The sequence below is a fragment of the Pocillopora verrucosa genome, chromosome 6, assembly GCF_036669915.1.
Source record: "Pocillopora verrucosa isolate sample1 chromosome 6, ASM3666991v2, whole genome shotgun sequence".
NCBI classification, from domain to species: Eukaryota; Metazoa; Cnidaria; class Anthozoa; order Scleractinia; family Pocilloporidae; genus Pocillopora; species Pocillopora verrucosa.
In genome coordinates this window covers 24847748-24870923 of record NC_089317.1, presented here as the reverse complement: position 1 = coordinate 24870923, position 23176 = coordinate 24847748, and the positions used below count along the sequence as shown (strand labels likewise).

At 37.7% G+C, this 23176-nt stretch overlaps 3 protein-coding genes across 3 annotated transcripts in view; 1 reads left to right on the top strand and 2 right to left on the bottom strand.

Moving 5' to 3' along the window:
• The first annotated feature begins 1083 nt into the window (after positions 1-1083).
• On the top strand, positions 1084-13583 carry LOC131781949 (sodium-coupled monocarboxylate transporter 1). Its single transcript, XM_059098686.2, has 15 exons — positions 1084-1435; positions 4084-4149; positions 4351-4402; positions 4492-4559; positions 5200-5354; positions 5524-5664; positions 6397-6526; positions 7065-7153; positions 7618-7742; positions 8319-8386; positions 9324-9410; positions 9603-9757; positions 11847-11971; positions 12377-12495; positions 12855-13583. The coding sequence occupies exons 1-15, from the start codon at positions 1088-1090 to the stop codon at positions 12963-12965; spliced, it is 1839 nt and encodes a 612-aa protein (XP_058954669.2). The 5' UTR covers positions 1084-1087; the 3' UTR covers positions 12966-13583.
• Positions 13584-14821: 1238 nt separating this feature from the next.
• Positions 14822-19184, bottom strand: LOC131780826 (histamine H2 receptor-like). Its single transcript, XM_059097447.2, has 2 exons — positions 17231-19184; positions 14822-15804 (listed from the first exon to the last, which is right to left on the bottom strand). The coding sequence occupies exons 1-2, from the start codon at positions 18071-18073 to the stop codon at positions 15775-15777; spliced, it is 873 nt and encodes a 290-aa protein (XP_058953430.2). The 5' UTR covers positions 18074-19184; the 3' UTR covers positions 14822-15774.
• Positions 19185-22657: 3473 nt separating this feature from the next.
• LOC131780189 (peptidyl-prolyl cis-trans isomerase NIMA-interacting 4-like) overlaps positions 22658-23176 on the bottom strand; it is a 4371-nt gene continuing 3852 nt past the window's right edge. Inside the window, exon 6 of the mRNA XM_059096906.2 lies at positions 22658-23176. This exon is cut by the window's right edge and continues 120 nt beyond it. The gene's annotated coding sequence lies outside the window, so the exon portion shown is untranslated.

Sequence of the window (23176 nt, the reverse complement as noted above, 5' to 3'; positions counted from 1 at the left end):
CCACAGCGTCCCTGGTTGATAACAAGCCTCACTTTTTCCAGCCTTGTCAAATAGTTTGTACAGTCTCGTGCGAATAGGTGTATCACTTAGAGGGGAAGAATGTGAAGGTAGTAGGCACGACCAGATGTTGCTTCTTTTTCGAATTGCTGATATTGGCATTCAGACAACATTTCCTGGTTCCACCTCTGCCACTTGAGTTATTTCAGTGTTGAAGGCAATTATGCTTCCTCTATATGAAGAGCTATGGCGTGTTTTTCCTCTCAAACAGCAAACCTTTTGGCCGGGCAGTTTGCCGTACGAGGAGGCGATAAAAACAAGTGCTATAACAATACGGAGGGCTACGAAGTTCATTGCCGTGTTACGACCGCTCCACGTCAATACTAAAATTCACACCTGTGCGCTCAATATTTTTTTTGTTGGGAAAGATATATTGCAGAGTAGGTTCGAAGGAAACTTTCTTGAAAGTGGGAACCTTATCTGTTAAGGCTAGGGCTTATCCCCGCCAAATAAAAACAAACAATGAATTTTTAAAATGCCGCCATATCGCCGCTATAGTGTTACTATGGAAATATTGTCATTCCCATTCCTTTTCGCGCGTAAATTTTCGCACGCATTTCAAACATGCGCACTCATTTTGCCGCTGTGTCACCGGTTTCTTACATTTCTACTCGATCAGCGTGTTCACATATTCCAAAGGAAAACATTTTTTTACGTGGAAGTGAATAAGTAAATTGAAACTTTTACATTTACCGTTTTACAGTTGCCTCTAGTTTTTTGGAAAAGAGAACTAACACTTTCAATGAAACGCGGAGATCGCGATTATCTTCCGCCATCTTGGAAATTTAAATGTTGTTTCTTCCTTATGTTTAAGTCAGCCTTATTTTCATTTTTATATTATTTCCAGTGAACTTTTAGAGGGGGTTAGAGGGGGGGGGGGGGTCAGTAGGGGGGGTCAGTTGATCCGGGGTCAGTGTTTTGTTGTAGCCCCAAGTTAACGGCAATCAGTCTCTTGCCCGGACTCTTCAGCGTTGCGTACATGACGTTCTTATTATGTATGGGAATGTACATTCCATTACAGAGAGACAACATGGTCACGAAAGTAAAGGTAAAGTTTGGCAATATTGATTTTGCCGTGTTTGGAATTATGTTAATCCTGTCGACCGCTATTGGAATATACCATGCCTTAACCGGAGGAAAGCAGCGAACAACGAAGGAATTTCTCTTCGCGAACCGTGGGATGATGGCGATACCTGTTGCGTTATCTTTGATCGCATCATTCATGTCCGCTATCACAATTCTTGGTGTACCTGCAGAAATTTATATTTATGGTACACAGTACTGGCTTATCATTGCCTCCTACGTGATTCTCTTTCCATCCGTGGCACTGGTTTTCGTTCCCGTTTTCCGCGCTGTAGATATCTCGAGTTCATACGAGGTAAGCTGATCATATGACAAAAGTACTGATTCAATGATTAAGCTCGTGTTGTTTTGTTTGTATCAATAAGTATATTGTGAAGGTGCCTTTTAAGTCATAGTGTTCTAATTCTTACTTTTTCTTTTAATAGTCCTTTGGTTGAAAAAGTTTGACAGTGTTTTAATAAGTTCACAGTTTCTACAAACTTATAAAATCCACGTGGTGTATTGATTATTTGTAACCACGTGTTTTATATTGGTCGTGGATCAAAGTCTGCCTGTAAAATAAAATCGGGAAAATAGAAAAAATAAGAGATGGAACTGTACCAAGTGGAGGTCGATAGTGATTTAACATAAAAACCAAAGCCTTTTTTTTTTCCCATTCGATCTATGACTTATCTTTATAAGGCCCGGTTCAGACTCCGTACTTCTGCCGCGTCGAATCGAATTCAACGAAAGGCCGACTCAAATTAGTTAACAGGTAATTTAGTGCTAACAACTGATTCGAAAACGTGATTAAGCCTCCGTAAAGAGTGTAAAGGCTGACGTTTCACCTGACGAAGGGCTAACGCCCAAAACGTCAGCCTTGAAACTCGTTACGGTGGCTAATTTACGTTTTCAACTCAGGTGTTAACACTAAATTACCTCTTATACTCTCCCACTAATGTAGCACCACCTTTGTTCATTCGTCCAAATTTGTTAATCCTGGCAGACTTGCTTCAAATGCCGAACTTTACTCGGCCAAACTAATTAATCAAAGAAAATTAAAATTAGCATACAATTGTAAACATGGCTGATGCCATGGATTCCGGTAGCAATCTGCGAGCAAGAGCCTTTCTTCTACTCAAAATGTTGAAGACCTGTGTAAAAAGAAGAATAAGAATAAGAATGCAAACCATCTTAAAGGCAACACTTTTACCAGTGACCCGTCCATGGTAATCTTCGTTATCTTCAAAAATTGAACATTTATAACAAATTGGGATGTTAAATTTCAAGTGAGTATATTTTGTTGTGCTGAAAAACAAAGAACACATGTCAGCGTTGTCTAGTTTGCGCATGCTCTTGAGTAAAAACATCTTGAAAAATACATTTAAATAATTTATGCCTTTGGTTTGGCTCGGTTGAAGTATGGCGTCCGAATCAAAGTCGGCCTATAGCTGTTCTTCCCTGCTGAGCCAGGCAGGATTAATTGACAGAGCCGATCTAAATTAAATCAGCCATTCTAAATTTAATCAGATGCTGTACTTCACATAAACTTAATGTATCGAATTCGATTCGGCTCGTCTGAAGAATGGCGTCTGAAGTGAGCCTAAATTTGTACCAAAAGAAGAGTGTTCATGTTTTTATCCACAGTCATTGAACATTTATATTGTAGCATTCATGTTGATTAACAAAGAAGTATGGTTAATTTTTAGGGCAAATGCCAGTGGTCTAGACTTCTTTCGTTGTTATTTATATAGATTTATGTTAGTGACACACAACATCAAACTACTAAGCTCCTATTATTCTTTAAGTAAAAAAAACTAAGCAAGATCATTGGATGCTCACAACATGTTAGTGGAAAATTATTTTCCTGGCTTGTGATCAGGGGCACAGACTTTCTGCAAGTTTCAATGAAAAACCTATGGTCTAAACTGTCTAATTTCTATGTACGTCTCCTTCTTTTATGTACAAGTGAGTAAATTATTAGGAAAATAAACTACAACAAACTCAAAACAAGTGAGTAAAGGAGGTAAGTTTCTAAAGAAACTGTAGTGCTGCATCAGTGGGAGAGTACAGGGCATGAAATTATTTTTTTTTCTGATAGCTACTTGGCTCCTAAATTTTTCAAAGTGGTAGCCAATTAAAAAAAGGATGGTCACCATTTTTAAAGACAAACAAAACTTCTTTTTACGCTGTCAGCACTTTAGATAGACTCTCAAAAATTAAGTTAAGAAAAAGATCTTTAACGTGCTACAAAGTGGACACTAGGATGGATGGTATACAATGCTCAGGCTAACCTAAATCCAAGATGGCGTCTAGTCATCGGTCGAGACTTTCGTGCTACCTTTTGGAGACAAACTTAACGGGGAAGTTTGCAGAGGATTTTTCTTTGCAAATCACTTTAATTCACTATATCTCTAGTTAGGGTTATGATGAAGTATTGTAGTTGTCAATTTGGCAGCTAATTTTCAGGATTTGGTAGCCAAAGTGAAAAATTTAGACACATTGGCGCCTGTATAAGGCGCAATTTCACGCCCTGGAGTATCACAGTTAATTTAGTGTTAACAACAGAGTTGAAAATGTTAATAAGCTACTGTAAAGAGTTTGAAGGCTGATGTTTCGAGCTTTAGCCCTTCATCAGAGCAAAGGACTTGCACTTGAAATGTCAGCCTTTAATCTCTTTATGGTGGCTTATTTACATTTTCAACTCAGTTGTTAACACTAAATTACCTGTCAAACCATAAGCGATGCCAGTTTTGGGATTAATTCCAAGAAGCATTTCTAAGAGATGAGCATTTCCACTATTGCCAAATGTCTGCTGCCCCTTAAAAGGAGAATAAATGCTCCTAATACCAGGAAATTGGTAGGGATGTGTGGAAACACATCTTTTTGAGAGGAACCTTGGAATTATGCCTTACTGGTTGTTAATCATGAGAGGCATACTAACAATAATTTTTTCCGTCTTAGTATTTAGAAAAGAGATTTTCTAATGGAGTGCGTATCATTGGCAGTGTCTGTTTTATAATCCAAACAGTAAGATATCAGTTGTTTATTTATCTTGTACATACTTTTGTTTTTTCTTTTTATTATGTATTAATATTATGTTACCTTTACCATTACCATTTGGTCAGTTCTAAAATTTTGCACCAAAATTGTGTGAACTAATAAGATATATAATGAACAAGATAAGAATTACTTTAAGAGTAATCTCAGACTTTTTCCTTTTATTTATAGTCTCTGTACATGGCCATTGTGATTTATGGTCCAGCCATAGCATTAGAAGCAGGTAACTGAAATTTCAATTATTTAGCAGTACTGTAAATATTAAAGAATATTGTCTGTTGCTAAATGTTTTTCAAACTTTTTTGAACACAGTTACAGGATTTCCGGTGTGGGCGTCAATCATATCCATTGGAATTGTCTGTACTTTCTACACAACTATTGTAAGTTTGATGTCATCATTTTTATTCCAAGATCTAGAGCAGATTTAGTGCTCTCAATTTTTCCTGAATTGAAATTGTTTTTTAAAAGGTACATCTACTGGTTTGTGTAACATTTAGTGAGGAGGAGTATTGCTTTCCCCTTTCCCCTTTCCCCCCTGCCCCCCCCCCCCTTAAGAAGGAGTACTGCTTCTCCTCCCACTTTAGAGGAGAAGTGTTGCCTTCCCTCCTGAGGAGGGGGCTTGTTAATCGCAGGTTACCCTTCCCTTCCTTTTAACAGCTCAATTATGACACACTGACCTTGCTAGAGCTCAAACCTGGTAATATTAATCTGGGCTCAGTTGTTCAAAGAGCTAATGACACCATCCAATGGATTATTTACTATCCAGCAGATAAGTATTAACTTAAGGTACTGTACTATCCACTGGTCGGAGATTTTCCAGTGAATAGTGTTATCCACACTTCAAATGACTGGAACCTGGAGTACAAGGTGCTAATTACAAGACGAACGTGTCTCCCTTGACCTGTGACACTGGTCAAGAGAATTAAGACTTGGGATTGAGAACATAATCATATCTTCTTTATAACCTCTCAGGAAAATATGTTCACCATGTGTTGACACAAATGTCTTGTGATTTTTCAGGGAGGTATGAAGGCTGTTATTTGGAATGATGTTTTCCAAGCCATTGTTATGCTCGGAGGTCTAGTTGCAATACTGATTGTAGGCACACACAAAGTTGGAGGGTTTGGAAATGTGTTTGATCGTCTTGAGAAAGGCCAACGACTCAAGTTTATTGAGTAAGTTGAAACAAAGTTCCATGAATTTACAGTATATCAATTTGAGGTCTTCCCTTACCTGGATGATAATGATATATAATTGGAAGGGGGGCAAAATTTTTTTTGGAATTAGAATTCTCAACATTTTACACATGACATGTACAGCTAATTTTTTTTTGTGTTTTTACAGTTTAAACCCAGATCCTACACAACGTCTGTCAATTTGGAGTCTGATCATTGGTGGTGCTTTTGGTTTGTTTCCACTCTGGGCTGTCAATCAAACTGCTGTTCAGCGATTTTTGGCAGCAAAATCTAACAAAGAAGCAAAATTGTGAGCGAATTGATTTTGTTATTATTTATCTTGCCTGGCAATCAAAGGTAGAGTTACTTTCCTCTTCAGGTAGAAATTGTCAAACAGGCATGGGTAGTTGCACTTTCTTGTTTTCCATTCTCAGAGTTTTGCCATTCATGTAAAGGACCTGTGTCAGGCAAAGGTAGACTTGGGTGATGTTGTTAGGTTTTCTTTAAGAAAAGAGGATTTTTGTAAAAGAGCAGGGAACTCAGGCTATCAACAGTATGGCTGAGAATTTTGAATAGAAGCAAGAAGTATGCTGATTAGGATGAAAAATAAGCTGGCTCAAAGAGCGATTTGATAACAAATTCTAATCCCAATCTTTTGGAACTGCTTCACAATGAGGCTGCCTAGCTTCACATTTACAAGATGGTGAAGACAAGATATGGAAACAGGACATGGCAAAGAAGTCACTCAAAACAAGATTTGATGCAAATTCCCTCACAAGTTGTAGTGGCATCAATGCGCAACACATTAAAACCATTTGTTACACTTGACCAAGTAATTGCCAGTCAAAATCCAGCCAGCGACTACCTCTTTCTTAACTGTTAAACTTTGCCAGCAGTTAGCAGCTGGCAACAATGCTTTTAAGAGGGAGAATTGTGAAATATAGCCTGAGAATTATCCATTCTCTGTTTGCTAATACACACCCTTACATGGTCTGTTGAATTTCTATAGAACTGAGTCTTTTCAATCTTGTTCATTCTGTAGGGCTGTTTGGATCAACTTGCCTCTCAGTATTTTAGCAGTTAGTCTATGTGCCCTGTGTGGATGTGTAATTTATGCATTTTATGCTGACTGTGATCCCATTTCAAATAAACAGATAAAGAAGGGTGACCAGGTAAAAGAAACAAAGTCTTTGAATAATTCATCACTAACTTGATGTATATAGTGGTTTATATGATAAAAGTGTTGGAATTAGTGTACATTTCCCTGTAATTGATTTGCCAACGACAAAATGTTCTTTCATATTTGCCATTCCTCCTTTAAAAAATGATGCTCTGTTCCCATCTACATTGTAAATGTTTTTAGACAATGCAGTTGAACACGAATCTTTAACAATTAGATTTTAAACTAGTTTCTTTTAAATTATGAATTATAAATTATGGTTATTATTAAGTTATGAATTATGGTTACTACAATTTTCAGGAAAAGATAAATACAAATCAACCTAGTTTGAGATTATTTATTCCAAATTTCGTCAAAGTCAGAAATAAATGTTAGCAAACAGCATAGTATTTGCATGCAGTGGACCTCTTACTCTGGTGGTAATTTTAACCAGCAGCATAGACAATATTTCCAGCCTCAGGCCATCCAGCTTTGTAGAATCCTTGCATCCTCACTGCCAATCTCATAAAGTGTATTATATTATTTTATAGATCCTGCCATATTTTGTTATGCATGTGCTGGGATCATTGTATGGAGTTCCAGGTTTATTCATGGCTTGTCTATTTAGTGGAACACTGAGGTAACTTTAAGCAAATACTTGTTATTTTGTAGGGTGCATGTTGTAACAGTCAGTAAAATTATGCATTAGAGTGGGGGAGTTTCCCATAAAGTTGGTTGATCCAACAACTGCATCCATATAACTATGCAGTACATCAAAGAACTATGACAAACATATTCATCACATATTCATTCACCACATATTCATTCACCACATCCCTACCTTTCAGTGGAATTTTAACATACTAACTAAATACTCAAAGGGTAGGGTTTTATTAAAGAGCAGAATACGAAGGAAGCTTCCCTTCCCTTGCATAACAATAACATTAGTAATTAATCCAAGAATAAGATTGGTAGAGTGATAGGTTTGAAGTGGGATTGAAACCTTCCAAATTTGTGAAGACTATGTAAAATTTTTCATTTACTAATTTAACAATCTGATTCATCATAAAGATGTGTTCTTTATTCTTGATTGCTTTGTTTTAGCACTGTGTCTTCTGGTCTAAACTCGCTAGCAGCTGTAGTGTTGGAAGACTTCATCCGACCTTGGACCAGATATAGACAGAAGGAGTTAACGGAGACTCGCGCAACCTTATACTCTAAACTTCTTGGTGAGTACATTTGAAGTTACACTGTCCATCTTAATTAACTGCTGTAGACTAGCTAGGGTCTAAAAGCAAATGGACAGTGTAGTACTACTTGAAAATTGCTATTTCCTCCACTTAGACATCGAGAAGTCCATTATGCTCAATCTGGGGTGGATAGTTTTATCACCAGTTCAAACAAATCAGCTAAATCTTAGACCTTTAGTCAAAGAGTGAAGTCATGGTCATCATCTTTCTTCATCAGAGGAGGAACATTGGCAAGGATTAAGTGGAGGTCTTAGATTGTTGGTTCAACTTGTTGTTTCTGAACAGTTGGAAAGAAAGCAACAACAAAAACATGTTTTAAATTTGTTCATTCACAATGGTTCACATGTTGGTGCAATGCACCTTTATAGAAGAGTTTATTTATGTTTCAATGTGGCATTCTCCATATTTTGTAACTTGTTGCAGTGTTATAAAAAGTAGTTCAAATGCTTGAGTATAGAGGAACTCGGTAGAGTGCATTGAGTTTGACTCATCACATACAGCCCCACACTTTAAAGGTTCCTCAAGACAAAGTATTTTTTTTTGCTTTCCATGCAGCATTTGCGTTTGGAGGTTTAACTATCGGCCTGTCTTTCCTTGCTACCAAGCTTGGTGCCATTTTGCAGGTTTGTCACAATTGTGAATGAGAGTCATGGTTAAATTAACAATAAGGAGGTGTTATAGTGTAATCTCTTTTACAAGACAACTGATTCCTGTTGGTGGGAAGTTGTTAGATATACAGTTTTGTATTTACTTTTCCTTTTGTCAGTAACCCAGTGACAGTCCCACAGTGACTCCTGACTTTTCAGTGACCTCTCACTCTGTCTCCACTGTAATCCTATGGGGACTCTACAATGACCCTTGGTGACACCCTAGTTACCACACACAAACCTCACAGTGACCTCACAAAGCCCCTATGGTTACCCTGTTGTAACATCACGAAGCCCCAATAGTTACCCTGTTGTAACATCACAAAGCCCCTATGGTTACACTACTGTGACCTCATAAAGCCCCTGTAGTTACCCTAGTGTGACCTCACAAAGCCCCTATGGTTACCCTGTTGTAACCTCACAAATTCGCTCCCCAAACTGAGGCTGAAATTCAGAATTCACTTTCTTAACTTAGAGGTAAATGATCAATAATTTAGCTCCCAAGATCTGTTTATTAATTCTCCTCACAAGCTGCGACACACTTCCTTTTAAATCAGTTACGAGATTTTGGTGTTAAATCAATAATGTACATGACAAAATTACGGGCTTCTGATCGGCTGAAAACGTGTGCATTCTCGTGTAACAAGAGAGCAAAGTTGTAACACGAGAGCAAATTTTCAATAAGCACGTAAACACTTTCAAAATTTCGTCTGTCTTCCCTTTCTGTCATGTTTTTTCAGCTATGATTTCTCTCTTTCAATTTGGTTTAATAAGCACTACGGGTTCGTGCTCTTTTTTTGTCTTTAAAAAAATTTACTCGTACTTCTTAACACCAAATTGCACTCGAAATCACGTTAATACCTATACTTAAAGAGTTAACATCCAATTCCTTACACTTTGTTGTATTATTCAGACATTTTACAGCGTGTTTGGAGTTGTTGGTGGGCCTGTGGTAGGAGCATTTTGTCTTGGAATGTTCACTCGTCGAGCTCACTCCAGGGTACGTAGCATTCTTCCGATTTTTCCGATTTCTGTGACACGAAGTTGTGTAGAGTATTACTACTCACATTAGATTACTCGTTAGAACAGAACACAGTTACGTGGTCATCTGATGGCTTAAGCATGAACCCTGGACATAACGATTAGTTTTTGAGTCTCCCTCATGGATACCAATGTTCCCTTATTTTATCAGGGTGTGTACATTGGATTGTTACTAGGATTTATCGTGGGGCTGTGGATCGGTATCGGTGCTAAATTATACCCTCCGCCCGCCGCTAAAGCTCCCTTCTCCACAGAAAAGTGTGAAATTATGCCAACGAACAGCACAATCATGATGAACTCAACCAGGTTAGTACAGGCGCAGGGTGGAGACTGGAACCGAGTTTGAGCCTGATTTGACCATTTGCAGGATAAAACAGCGCGACGCTAAATTTTCATAAGCTATGCATGCAAGTTTCCGTCAAAATATCCCGCTTTTGTGACAAAAGAGAGGAGAACTGGAACGCAGTCTGATTAGGCATGAGTTAATGACACCAAGCGTTTTGATTGTTGTTGTTGGAACGGGAGGGTTCTGAAACATCACGGTGGTTCATCGCTCAGAATGCCTATTGTTCTCGAGACATTTACTTGCAGTAGCGAAAAAATTATAGATCCGTAATATTAACGGAGAAACGTATTCTGGAGAGCTCTGATTGGTCAAAGATGACGCGCGCATTCCTCCTCAGGGAATATTGCTTTAGCTCATTACCTTGTCAAAGTGGAGCTACGAAACAATAGCTTAGAAAGTCATTGTTTCTGTTATTGGTAAAAAAAAATCACACATTACGTGCGTGTGTTACAACCTGGAATAGCGCTGGAGTTTGAAACCGTCCTGTTCTATATTCATCTCTTTCTTCAGCTTATTCATTATTTTAAGGAGGCGAGCGTGGCCTAGTGGTTAGGGCGCTGCACTTGTAAGCCGGAGGTCCCGGGTTCAAGTCCTCCTCCCTGCCACTGGATGGATTTGTCTTCGGTGACCCCGAATTCAACTCCTGCACGCTTTGTAAATAGCCAACTGGTCTGCCTCCTACCAGTTGGGGTTTTTAACGAGTTTCTGTTCATTTACGATATTTGTTTCCTTATTTACAGTGTCCCCAATTAGCACAGCAGTGCTAAAATACGCTGACACTTAAATAAAGTTATTATTATTATTATTATTATTATTATTATTATTATTATTATTATTATTATTCAACAAACGCTTTGGTTCTATCATTACCCGTTCAGGATTTGATTTTCATTGGAAAAATCCACCCGCACAATTTCTACAATAGAGAGGACGTTATGAGGCCTGTAAGTCACTCTGACACTTGTTTCTTCGAAAAGAAATAAAAGTCACTCACAGTGCGAAGAGTGAACTTATGCAGTGATTAGTTCTACCTCCTAAATCATAGTTATTAAAGTTGTTGTTTGTGTGGGAGGCCGGAGCTTCCCGAGTTGTATGTGATCATCACCCTGTCGAAGTATCCAAAAACAGCGACCCATCGAAAGATGTGAATAGTTTGTTTCTCTTTTATCAAGAGATAAAGGGTTTACGATAGTTTCCTCGTTGCTGAATACAGAAATACACTTTCTCGTGTACCCACGTCTAATACGTAGGGTTTAGTATAGGTAATCACATGAGGCCAAGTACTATTAAGGATTAATTGCACGAGAGTTTTCAAAATTTTCCAAAATTTGGAAAATTTTGAAAACTCAAGTGCAATTAATCCTTAATAGTACGAGGTCTCATGGGATTACTTGTTTATCAATAAAGGGCAAAATTTATACGAAGGAAAATCACGCGCGCAGTCTATTTTTAACAAATTTCAAGATAACGAACGGTTGCTATGCAACGGATTAGCCAATCATTAACAGGTAATCATGCCCTCTCTTGATTACTAAAAATGCCCTCGATTAAGAAAAAATGCCCTCTCTCTCAACCAATCAGCGCTCAGTAATTTTGCCCTTTATTCATAAACGTAGTTAGCCGTCACTGTGAAAATAGGGCTGTTTTCAGTTGACTGTTGAAATTAATCCGGGATTACATTGCTTTTACCTCACGTACTCTCTGATGGATCAAGAAAACTTGCGCCAAACTCTCGGTCAATCAAATGTGAAACTAAAACAAATCTCTACCTAGTCCTTCCCGTTTTCCCGCGCTCGAGACCGTCTCGTAATGAGTGTGATTTCTCATGGAATTCTTGTGTCATTTAACAAGAGTCTGATTAAAAGTTTTGATTACTTTTGTCTCATGACACTCAAATTGATTTTGCACCCTATCTAAAAGTGCTGTAGTTTTCATATACTGTCGAAAGATCCACATGCGGTGAGCCATTTCTAATTAACCTTAAGAAATGTCGCTTTGAAAGCAAGGATGAGATAAGGTACTGAATATATACTTTGTTTTTCTCATAAGTACACCGCCTCCAGTGAAGGAATACGAAGGCCTGGCATTTTACAGGCTCTCATTTTTATGGTACAGCGCTGTGTGCTTTGCAGTGACGTATCTAACTGGACTGATTGTCAGCGTCTTATGGCCTGGTAAGTCGTGCTGAAATGTACGTATTTATTACAATGATACAAAATTCAAAGTAACCTGGTGAAGGTTCCAAGGTTTTTTTTTAGGTGTCAAGATTAGGGACTTCATTACTTTAATCAAGTGTAGAGTTCTGTTACTCAGACAGGTTTGATGACTGTTGTGCACACAAGGGTAAGGTTTTTTTTAAACAAGTTCGATCCGTTTGTGTAAGTAGATTCGACCACGGTAGTCAGGTATTTATCGATCAAAGGAGTTTGACTGGTTTCGTTCGTAAATAGAGAGCTCTTACCCCTAACCCTAAGTCCTAAGATCTGATTGTTAATTGCTGGACACATCCAGTGCTATTTTCTTTTTCGTCTCGTCTTTCTTTGCTTAAACTAAAGATTTGGAACTTTCTTTTTTTTCAGGTGATCATAGGATCGGTGATGTGGACTCTCGACTGCTGTTCAAAATAGGTTACTGTTTACCAGATCGCGCACAGAATAACTCTCGTAAACTACAGGACGAGCAACAACAGTTAAACCAGGTGCGTGTAGAAGCAGACCCTAAGCCGAAATTCTCTTTAAGTTTCTATTCATTTTTCTCAAATGATTGGTCTGAGAATTTGATATTACATCAAGCACACCTATTAGATGATAATGTTCTTATCTCTCACCACCTATCATCTTTGAAATGAAGTGATTTCAACATAAGGAAGAAGATGTTGATCAGTAAGCCAATAAATGACTTATTCGACGATCAAGCTCAAAATTTGTCATCTTAATCAATTTAAAAATGAGGGTTTTTCTTTGTTCCTTGCTCGTGACAAATGTTGTCGAAAAAAATTTGTGCCACAGAACTGAAGTGGTAACGAGAAGGTAGATAATGTCCATATTTTTGTTCCAGGTTGATAGCGAAACAGCAAGGGAGAATGGAACGACGTCAAAATCCGGGGGGGACATGGAAGACGTTGAGGAGGATACAGAGGGTGCACTACTTATGACCACAAGGATGTGATGAAGTCATAGTATCATAGAGGGTGACTTGGTGACTAAAGGGTTTAAAGAGAACGAGCTCAGGTGTTGGGAAACGTTCTGTCCGTGACAGCTCTCACAGGCAGGAGTTGCGTGACGTTTGGACAAAGGAATTCGTTTTGTGACGCATTTGGTCACGACGCTTTGAAAGGGCCTTGGAGTTCATTTCTTTTAGATATGAATTAGGGAAAATGGAATAATTGATGTAAGTCTTTGATATTTATTTAAAGTGTTCGCTGTTCAGAAAAGCGACTTAATGATGTTATATGGTCTTTGTTGTAAATTAAATTTTTCATACATACACGGATTTTACCTAATTTGGGAAAAAAAGACCGCGCTTGGGTTAGATCTCGAATGACTGAGGTTATTTTGCGATCTGTATGTGAAGAGCTGAGTCCAAACCGCGAAAAGTGGAGTATTTGTTTGATCGTAAAGGTGTAATGCATGTTATTGCGGTTTTCTATGCATGCGTCAAAACTAAGTGTATTTTTTATAACTCTCTAATATTCTGATGTTGTCGAAATGCCCTCGTGAAAGTTTATTACTAGGTTGATTTATACCGAGAGTTATTTTGGATTGTGGTAATAAAGACCTTTTTTGTGAGCATGTTCTTTTTCTTTTTCCAACTTAATCTCAGTATATAAGACCCACAATCATATTGAAATTCCTTACTCCTTTCTCCAAACCGTGGAAAACGAGGGTGACCATCGTAAATCAGCGGGAAGAGTCTGATTTCGTTGTGAAGGTGAAATGTCAAAAACGAGTGCGTCTGGAACTGAAAAGCCAGATCTAAGTTATTAAAACCGTGAAAACACCAAGCATAAACCAAACCAACGAACCGAAAAAAGCTTTCAGCCGTTTGTATACCCAAGGTAACTAATACTTGCCTTTACTGTGAATAAGAGCTTTAAAGTTTTCTGTTGGGTTGATTTAGGATCTTTATTCAGGAAAAGTGAGCATTATCCGATCCTCTTCAGCTCGGCTAAGGGGTTCCGTCTTCCTCGAAGTTCTTATGAACTAGCGTGGAATGTACTGCAAGAAGTACCACTAGCTTTACACATTTTTTTTTTCAACAGAACAGCCAAGCAATTTTCGAATGCGAGACGAAAGTATTGATAATTGTGTCTGGTTTAATGGGTCCAGCAACTAGCGCTACTCTCTCAACCAATCAGATGCAAACTTACTACACATCATGACTTGGCCACTCGCGTTTTCCCGCGCATTTGGCAGTTCTCTTGTTTTTCCTGTGAGTTTTCATTGGTTGCCTGTGATATTCTGTTTCGCTCTGATTGGCTGTTGATCCTACTCTAGATATGGTGTTAGGTCATTAATCGAAGTGAGAATTGAAAGGTTTGAAACCATCGCGGAATCGTATTGAAATCTAAAGACGATGTTTATTCTCCGGCAACCGGGTATGTTTCAGTTTTTTTACCCGCTCTTGACCGTTACTTCGCGGAAGAGTTTTTCCATACAGACTCGTCATTTCCTGTCCTGTCTCGCATCTTCGGCTTCGTTGTCGATTAATAATCAGGTTGAGACCTGAAATTATTTTCGAGGAAACTTCAAAATGTTTCAAATTCATTTTTCTGTTGATATTTTCAATTCAAAGTTGGGAAATATTGGGTTACCATTGTTTTCCTTCATTTCGGCAATTTTGTTTTTCATCAAGGATTTCTAGTATTAACTAAAAGCTCTTTTGTGTTGGTTGAAGAAGTTGTGTATTGATTCCACCTGTAATTAAACACACACTTGACTCATCTGCAGTGAAAAGATTGTTTTTAATACACAATCTATCATAAAGAAATTATGTATATAGATATATATATATATATATATATGTGTGTGTGTGTGTTCTTATTTATATCCCGCTTCGGAAACTTGCAAACCTCTCAACTGCTTTACGTCGTTGTAAATATATTTACCTAAATGTTTTATTTTACTTTCTCGTCACTACAAGCCATTAAAACCCAGCTTCAAAACCCGCTTCAACTATGGTATTCTTTTGTATACAGAGGACGAAATTTCAACACTGACGCGTGCAAATTAACAATTAAGATGACAAAAAATTCTCCAGGCGCTATTAAAAACGCTGGTCAGCTAACCATACATCCCACGCTATTGTATTTTTACAATTTAAATTATGTATTTAAAGCAACATTAACCTTTGTCTTATAGAACTACTAGATACGACGATTTTTATTACTGAAATAAAAACTGATTCCATTCGATAAACATATACCAGCTGAAGAATTTTCAAACTGTCATTGGGCGTTGACCGATTTTCCATTCAACCTCAGATTTTGAAATAATCTGACTGAAACTTAAACTTGTTAGATTTCAAAGAGAAATCCTATGTCATGAATTGAAGTCCTTGAGGGTTGTGCAGCTTATGATTTTAATCAGTGTGCGTATTGTTTTCCTCTAAATATTATGTAAATTGTTACAGCGGAAATGTTGTCAAATTTCCTTTCGTTCAATACAAAGACAAAAAGAAAAACACAAAGGAATATTTATCGAGAGAAATCTTCCTAGAGGATGTACACATCCTTTCTAAGAATTGAATAGGAACGTTAAAAGAATGGAAAGTGGTTTTTCATTGTTATTTAAAGCGAGCCCTCTTATGGACGGTTTTTAATCATATTTTTGTCGGCAAAAATCCAGTATTTACCCAGAACTCGAGGTAAACATTTCAGATCGTAAACTAATAAAGTACATAACCAGCTGCCATCACTGAAAAAGCATTTAAAAGAGTTTAACATTGTTTTGTTTCTCCTTTGCAGTACGCCTTGTAATTAAAACACCATCAAAGACCTCGGAAAAAGCTGCAATATTTGAAAATAAATAAGTTCTGTTAATCACCTAGAAGTGATTCGGCCGAGAACATGCTTAATACAGTACTGGAATAAGTCTAAACAAGATTATCTACTTTTGAAAGTGGATAGTAGTGAGCAAGCGTTGTTGTGTCTCGTGTGTTTCAGTCTCAGTGTGATTTCGGTAATCTTCCGGGAAACATTCAAAATTAACTTCATATCCGAAACATAATCTCATCTTTATAGCGCAAACGAGTCCTTTTAATCCCCTAAGGAAAACAAAGTTTATCCTTGCTCAATGAAACCGGAATTAACAGACACGTTTGCAAGGAATCAGTTATTCTCAGCACGAATCCATCTACAATGGTTTTAAAGTTTCACCTTAAAAATTGCCGAAAAAATTAATAACCCACATAGTGCAGAAGGAGAGAAATTGTGGTTTTTGTTGCGGATTTTACATATACTGTCAACACAGAAATATAGTACTTAAATTCGCATCTGTTTCTTAATTTGTTTTCTGATGGAACATTTTTCAAAGTGAAAAACATTGGGGCGCCATAAAATTCTTACACAAATGCACCTTTTAACAGCAAGATATAAATCCCACCAATTAACGATCACGTTAGTCTCAGTTTTGACCTCTTTGAACTTAGCTAACGGATGAAATTGCCTTTCACCAGGCCCTTAGATTACATAATTTAACACTAGATGAAGAAGCATGAACCAATTTTTATGACCGTTAATAATCTGCAAGAATTGTCCTTTGGCGATTTAAGTTTTCTGCACGAGACCTCTAGACCTTGACAGCGCAACCTAAAGGTTAAATTTTCCTCTTCATCCCGTTGAGATAGGAAAAAAATTGAATAAAAGGATAATTGCAACGCCGCACATTAACTCATTTGTAACACTTAGTTCGTAACCAGCCTAAAAACCTGTAGTCCATATTACCGATTCTTCAAGCCTTTAAATCTTCTTTTCTTTGTTTAAATTCGATGTGTTTCTCTCTTGGGTTCAACATATTTGTTCAATGTTCCTTTCTTAGCTTTCGGTTTTTTCATGCTTCCATACTCAGAAGTGCATTTCTGAATTTCGTTTTTAGTGCGTAATAATTGTGTAGTTCTGAATTTCCATGTCTCCTTTTAAATCGTTTAGTTTAGTTCCTTGGCACACTACCTTTGTAAGAGTTTTAAATTGCTCTTGGAGACGATTGCATGACATTTCAGTCTCTATACATTTCGGAGGATCTTGACAGAGAGAAATTGATGGTGAGTGTGCGAAATCGCGATGTAGACGAGGACGAGGCAAGCTCCCCTGGTTGTATGCCATCCCTTTTACAGAGAGATTTAAGTGCTCTGGAAAAATCTCGCTTGAGAAACGCGTACAAAATGGGATTTACGAGAGACACAGAAAAACGAATAAAGTCAACTGTCATAAATACCTCATCTGGTATTGCCTCTATATGCAGCCCTGGGAGAAGAATTAAAAATCCGGTGACATAAAACGTCAGCCAGCAAATTATGAAAATTGAGAGCATCGCCACGAAGATGATCAGGGCGCGCGCTTCTGTAGCAATCGGAGCACGTTGATTGTTGGCGCCCGTAGCGCGCGTGTTGTACAGGCCACGGATCTCCTTTATCTGACGGTGAATTACCATGAACATGCTCACGTAGCTGATGGCCATGAACAGAGCAGGCAGAAAAAAACAGAAGACAATTCCCACGATGGTGTAGGCAAGTGCGTACTGTTGAGAGACTGAATCGCGAGGTTTGAAGAATCGTGTTGGATCTTCCCAAGTCAACTGGATAAGCGAGTTAAAAATTGAGAACAACCAAATGCCAGCGATAGCTTTGAGCACCCGTGGTGCCGTCACGATGTTAATGTACTTCATTGGATACATCACGTAGATGTACCTTTCTAGAGTCACCACAAGGATGTGGTACATGGTAGAGACGGCTATAAAGCGGTAGATCAGCGCTCCTGCTGTACAAACTCCGGCTCTTAAAACCGCGTTACAAGCGACGATCAGAGGGATCCCCAATAAACCAGCTAGTAGATCGGAGACGGCAAGACTGATGAGCAAACTGTTCGTTTTTGTCTGTAGATATTCGCGGTAAAAGAACAGTGAAATCACCAGTAAATTTATGGCGATTATCATAACGCTTAGAATAATCAGTGCCCCATCATATGAGGGGCTAAAATACGTTTCTCCGGTAGCTTGCGCGGCCGTAGATATCTCTGCACTGGTAGGGAGGTTTGACCCGTTGTTTTCCAATTCCGTCATCGTTGTTTTGGGATCCAACGCAAGCTGATCTGAATAAAGTATATAAATTCAACCAAGGAGTCGATTTACTCGATGGAGTTGTGTCTTTACTGTTGTTGTCCTTCGTCCCAGTTCTTTCGTGATGCGGTTAATCCGTAGGTTTTCACTGTTATGACTTTCTTTACAAAGAAGCACGGCTAATATTTGAGATTTCAGCCCGCTCTAAAGTAGGGCAGTCCCAAAAAAACTAAAAATTGTCGTTGTTCGATTCTTTCTTAGATGTGATTGGCAAATGCGCCTTTTTCAGCCGAGGTGTGTTTTAAGAGATGTGAAAACGCGACTCTTGTCCTCGATCTCGAGATGGTTTGCAGTACTGTGCAGCTGATGAAACGAGGAACTTGATCTGGTAAATGACAGGCTTTGAAATTCTTTCACGAAGTGGCATCTGCTGACGTGAAGTCTTTCCACTCAGGGGATCGATTTCTTTTCACCGTATTTGTAGGTTTCATGCAATCTATTAGCCTTTCGGCTAAAGAGCGGTTCCTTCTCCTGTTTATGTCTCAATTAAGTGAATTAAAATCAAGTACTTGATTAATATGTAGCTAGACACGGTTATTCTGCTCGCCTCCCAGTGCGTCGTGCGTAAAACGCCTACACTAGTAGCCGTTTAGCAAAATACACACTCTTTTTCTCTCCTTCAAAATGATCAGTGGCGTCGCGTATTGTTCCGCTGCAGTCCCGACGAGAGGAAAAACTAGCGGCTACTTTATGGTAAACTTTTGGCGTTTTTATACCAAAGTGGTTGTTTTTTTTTCAAGGCCCCATTAGCAAGGTACCTCTTACGAAAGGAGTTTTACCAAACGCCTTGGAAGAAAAAAAACAACAAATTGGTTTTGAAATTCGGACAACAGCAACCTCACCAGTTGAATTTCCAAAACGGACTTATCAGGTCGCGTAGTCTAAATAAAAATCCGATTTCACAAAACCAAGTTGATAAAATATTAAAGAGAGCTGCTTTTTCGCTGACAGAACGTGAGAATAAAATCTCCTTGAAACACTAACTGTTTTTTGTCGCTGATCAAACAAAGAAACCGTCTTTTTGCACCATTTGTGTGTATTATCGAGGCCCTATTGTGTGGCGTCGGCAGAATGTTTGAAGTACAGTTGTTTGACAACGAGTTTATAATGATTTCAGCAGATAAGCAATTTCAGTGCGCGTTCATTTCCCGTTTGGCGCTCGCTAGGGTTTGAACTTGGTTTAAAAAAATAAAAAAATTAGACTTTGTAATTATCTCTGTTGGACTTGCATCATTTCGGTAACAGAAGTGCGAAAAGGGGATTGGCACTTCAGAGAGATGAAATTCCATGGTAAACAAATAGCAAAAAGCTGTTTGGAAAGCTTCGAGATATCATGACGTATTTTACGATCACCGGATAATTTATTGAACGAGGATGTCTGCTGGAAAACCCTTCTAATGCAGCAGCTTTCTGTGAAAACCATAGCAACGGTGACAGGAAGAACACGACTATTATCAAAAGCTGACTCTTATCGCAAATATTTTTTCTCGTTTGTTTCTCTTACTTCTTTCTTGACAGTACAAGGCTACATTTTCGCCTTTTCATGATTTTGTTTATTTAAATTCATTCTTAATTAGCGTATTTTTCAGTGGAAAGAAATAAAAGAACCCCTTTAGGCGACGAGAATTTGCTTTCTACGGAGTTTAAATTTTCCGCCTCCGCAAAAAAAGAAACACTATAAAATTAAGTTTTGTTTCACACAGACGTAAGATTACTATTCGAGTGCAAAAAACTACGAAATCTTCAATGTCTTTCTGAAGCCGAAAGTGGCTTTCAATCTGTTTGCTCCTAATTCACACGAAACAAACATTAACATTGTTGGGTCATGAATTTTAGAGAGTGATTGAAAAAATCTCCGCAAATCCTCGACCCCGCAAAACCCACGCCCTCGAAAATAAGCGCTGTGGTTTTCCGTTTATTTAAGTTAATTTCCCATTTTCCGAAAATGAATGTTCAAAATGGTACAGTTTACCGACCCCTCGATTTCTTTGCTCTTTTTTCTTTTGCACTTTAATAAAATTATTGTAAGTGTAGTTCCAATGAGCGCGGGATAAGAAAGCCGTACTGTTTTCATGTTAAGTTATATCGTAAATGAAACATCATCTGCCGGGGAGAAAATAATTCCTGAAATGGAACATTTCGGTAGTCACTTCTGAAAACGTGTCAATATTCTTTATTAAAATTTACAAAGCCTTTCTAAACTGTCAACCGAAGAGTCTATTTCGTGTTTTTCAAAACTGATCTCTTTGCTTGAGGCAATTTGGTCACGTAATGTAATTTCACCACGCTCAAAATTGACATATGGCATGAAATTTCTGAAAATTCAACGTATCAAATATTAAATTTTTTTGTGTGTATAGAAAGTTTTTCCTATCCTCATGTTTTGCGCAAACAATTTCTTTTTGTGGTTAGCCGAATATATCCTTAATCAGTTATCTTCGAAGTGTAATGAACACTGGTCGATGTACCTTTATGAGTAGTTATTTTGGATGCCCTCAAAACTTCCCGTGCGGTAAATGTTGATAACAAGTTAATGTTTGATACATTGAAACATTTCACGCCATTTACATCTTTGTTATTTTTTCATTATGCGCGACAGTCCTCGGGTACCCAAGTCCTTTTTTCGCCTCTGTGATAAGTCCATGACCAGCCATAAAGACAAAACAAAATCTACAGAAATGTGTAATCCGTCTAAAAAAGCAAGGAAGCAAAGCAATTCTTTTTTCGGTTACTGATAAATTGAACATTTGTCAAATCAATGAAAAATAGACTTGCGAATACGGAAGGAAGTTGAATTTTGCTTTTGATCACGTTTTGTTTATTCACAAGTGGCACAAAAGAGGTTGTCTCCTCCGTGAAAAGAGGATTTCTCACTGAGCCTTAAAATGAAAGCTAAAACATGTAACAAAGTGCACCCAGTAAAGGACACAACATCTTTGCTATCGTATTTATTGACTCAGCCTATTGAGACCTTCAGCGCATCTGAAGTATTTAAAACGATACCGAATCATGTTGCATCCGGTACAAACGCTTTTTGGGGAGTAAGAAAAAAATATCACAATATGTTTTGGCGAAATGTAATTTTTTATGGCTGCTATGGAGGCGTATATTTGCTGGTTAATATACAGCAGTCTAACCCTGAAGGAGCATCTAATTTCCTTCTTATAACAAGCAACTATTGCTACGTAAAATTAGTGACAATTATGCTGTTTCAGCCGGATAAAATGAAACAATTCACCGGATGAAACTAAACTGGAAACTATTCGTGTCAAAACGCACGGACTTATGTGAGCATCTTGCCGAGAAAACATCGGTTGAAGTAATATCAAGCTTATTTGAGTTACACTGAAATCTGGCTGCTTTGAGAGAAAGAAATGAAAAGTCATTGGTAGGTATATTTAATATGCAGATAGTGTTTAATTGTCATAAATGTTTTATTCCTAAGCTAAAGATTGACTAAAGTAAGTGAGTCACCGACATAGAAACAACAAATTTTATATATGGAAAAACACAATAATAACAGTGATGTAAGCTGTAAAAAAGTACTCTCATCTTGTGATATTTGACAAGTTTGATTTGGTTACCGGAAAAATCAGTATAGGGCTTGAATTGGGGATTAACGGACTAAATATAGTACAAAATTCGACTGTGATTATTTCTCATAAAGAATCTAAATAATCTCACTTCAAAGACAGCCGTCCCTTGCCTGGGTTTTCGTTTCTTCCAAAACTAGAATCAGCTGCGTTTGTTCACGAACAAGTAATTGATGAATTCTGATGACTAAATCATGAAAGATCTAACAGTGTATTTCTGACGGTTGTGGAGAAAGCCATACCTGACTTAGATTTTAACCTTGTTGTATGAAATTTCTACTCATAACGATTGGAAGCGACGGAAGGAAAACTCTGCGTGAGGCCAATCCACGACTGGATGTTACGTTTGTTTGTCCTTCTATTTGTTCGTCGCTTTATTGTTGAGATGAATGACAATTTTCCTTAATTCTCTCCTGAAGAGGATCATTTGAGCTGTCAAAGACATCCTATAAAAATCATGGTATTGCTTGAAGGAATTACCATTGATAACAGCTAAAACAAAATACAGAAAACCTTGATGAAAAGAATCACATTTTTCATGTTACAGTTAATTGCTGGCGTCGCTGTTTTGTTTTGTTGTTAGTGTTTTTTTTTTTCCTTTTCGGATCTTGCATTGTCACTCATAGTAAAATTGTGATTGTTAGTAGTTTTCGCAAAAAGCTTTTGACATTACTATTTCTAGGTTGTCATTTATCAACTAACTTATGACAAGCTCACAAAGTTCTGGCCGCTATGATTCCTTATGTGAAACATAGCTTTTCTCCCACGCTCGTTACGTAACTACGAAAATGCATGTACGTTATGATGGAAAATAAAATATAATTAAGTTGCATAATGCTTCAAAATGAACTTCATTTCATTATTGAAAAATTTGGTAAATTCTTTGTTTTGTCCAAAAACAAAACAAATCAAAAGAAAAAAAATCCGCCAAAAAAAAAAAAAACGATATCACACAGCTGTTATATTTGTGATAACGATATCCGCCATTCGGTTTCTGAAAACTCTGAATCTACGAATTTAAAAAAGATTCTTCAATCGGCCTTAAGTTGAAGGAAATACAGGAATATTTAGGTACGGCATTTATTTTGTATAATTAAACATTTTATGATATATGTTTGAACAATTAAAAATTACAAGTCCGACTGTTAGTCAGCTGATGAAATTTTCCTCATGAGCATGAAAGACAGAACCGTGAGTTTTTCCATGAATCGATGTCAGTTAATACGGGTGAATAAATGGTAACCCTAAACAGGTATGAATAAAAATGACAATCGCACACAGTCATTGCACACTCTCAAAGTTACATTTAAGATATTAGACTGACAGTATTATAAAAAAAAAAAACAACAGTGACAGAACCGTTTAAAATAAAACTGCCCGCGGCGCGAGCCTCAAAAGGCAAAAAAAAAGTTCAGTATGTCTATTGACGCTAATAATTTCCGCCGAAAACACA

What these genes read in the sequence shown, in the direction of transcription:
- LOC131781949 (XM_059098686.2), top strand. Translation starts at nt 1,088, where the DNA reads ATGGTCACGAAAGTAAAGGTAAAGTTTGGCAATATTGATTTTGCCGTG. An exon ending in AGATAAAGAAGGGTGACCAG is followed by an intron (nt 6,527 to 7,064) that starts GTAAAAGAAACA and finishes ATTATTTTATAG; the next exon opens with ATCCTGCCATATTTTGTTAT. An exon ending in AGCTTGGTGCCATTTTGCAG is followed by an intron (nt 8,387 to 9,323) that starts GTTTGTCACAAT and finishes TGTATTATTCAG; the next exon opens with ACATTTTACAGCGTGTTTGG.
- LOC131780826 (XM_059097447.2), bottom strand. Translation starts at nt 18,073, where the DNA reads ATGACGGAATTGGAAAACAACGGGTCAAACCTCCCTACCAGTGCAGAG. An exon ending in TAGAGGCAATACCAGATGAG is followed by an intron (nt 15,805 to 17,230) that starts GTATTTATGACA and finishes CAAATATTGCAG; the next exon opens with CTTTTTCCGAGGTCTTTGAT.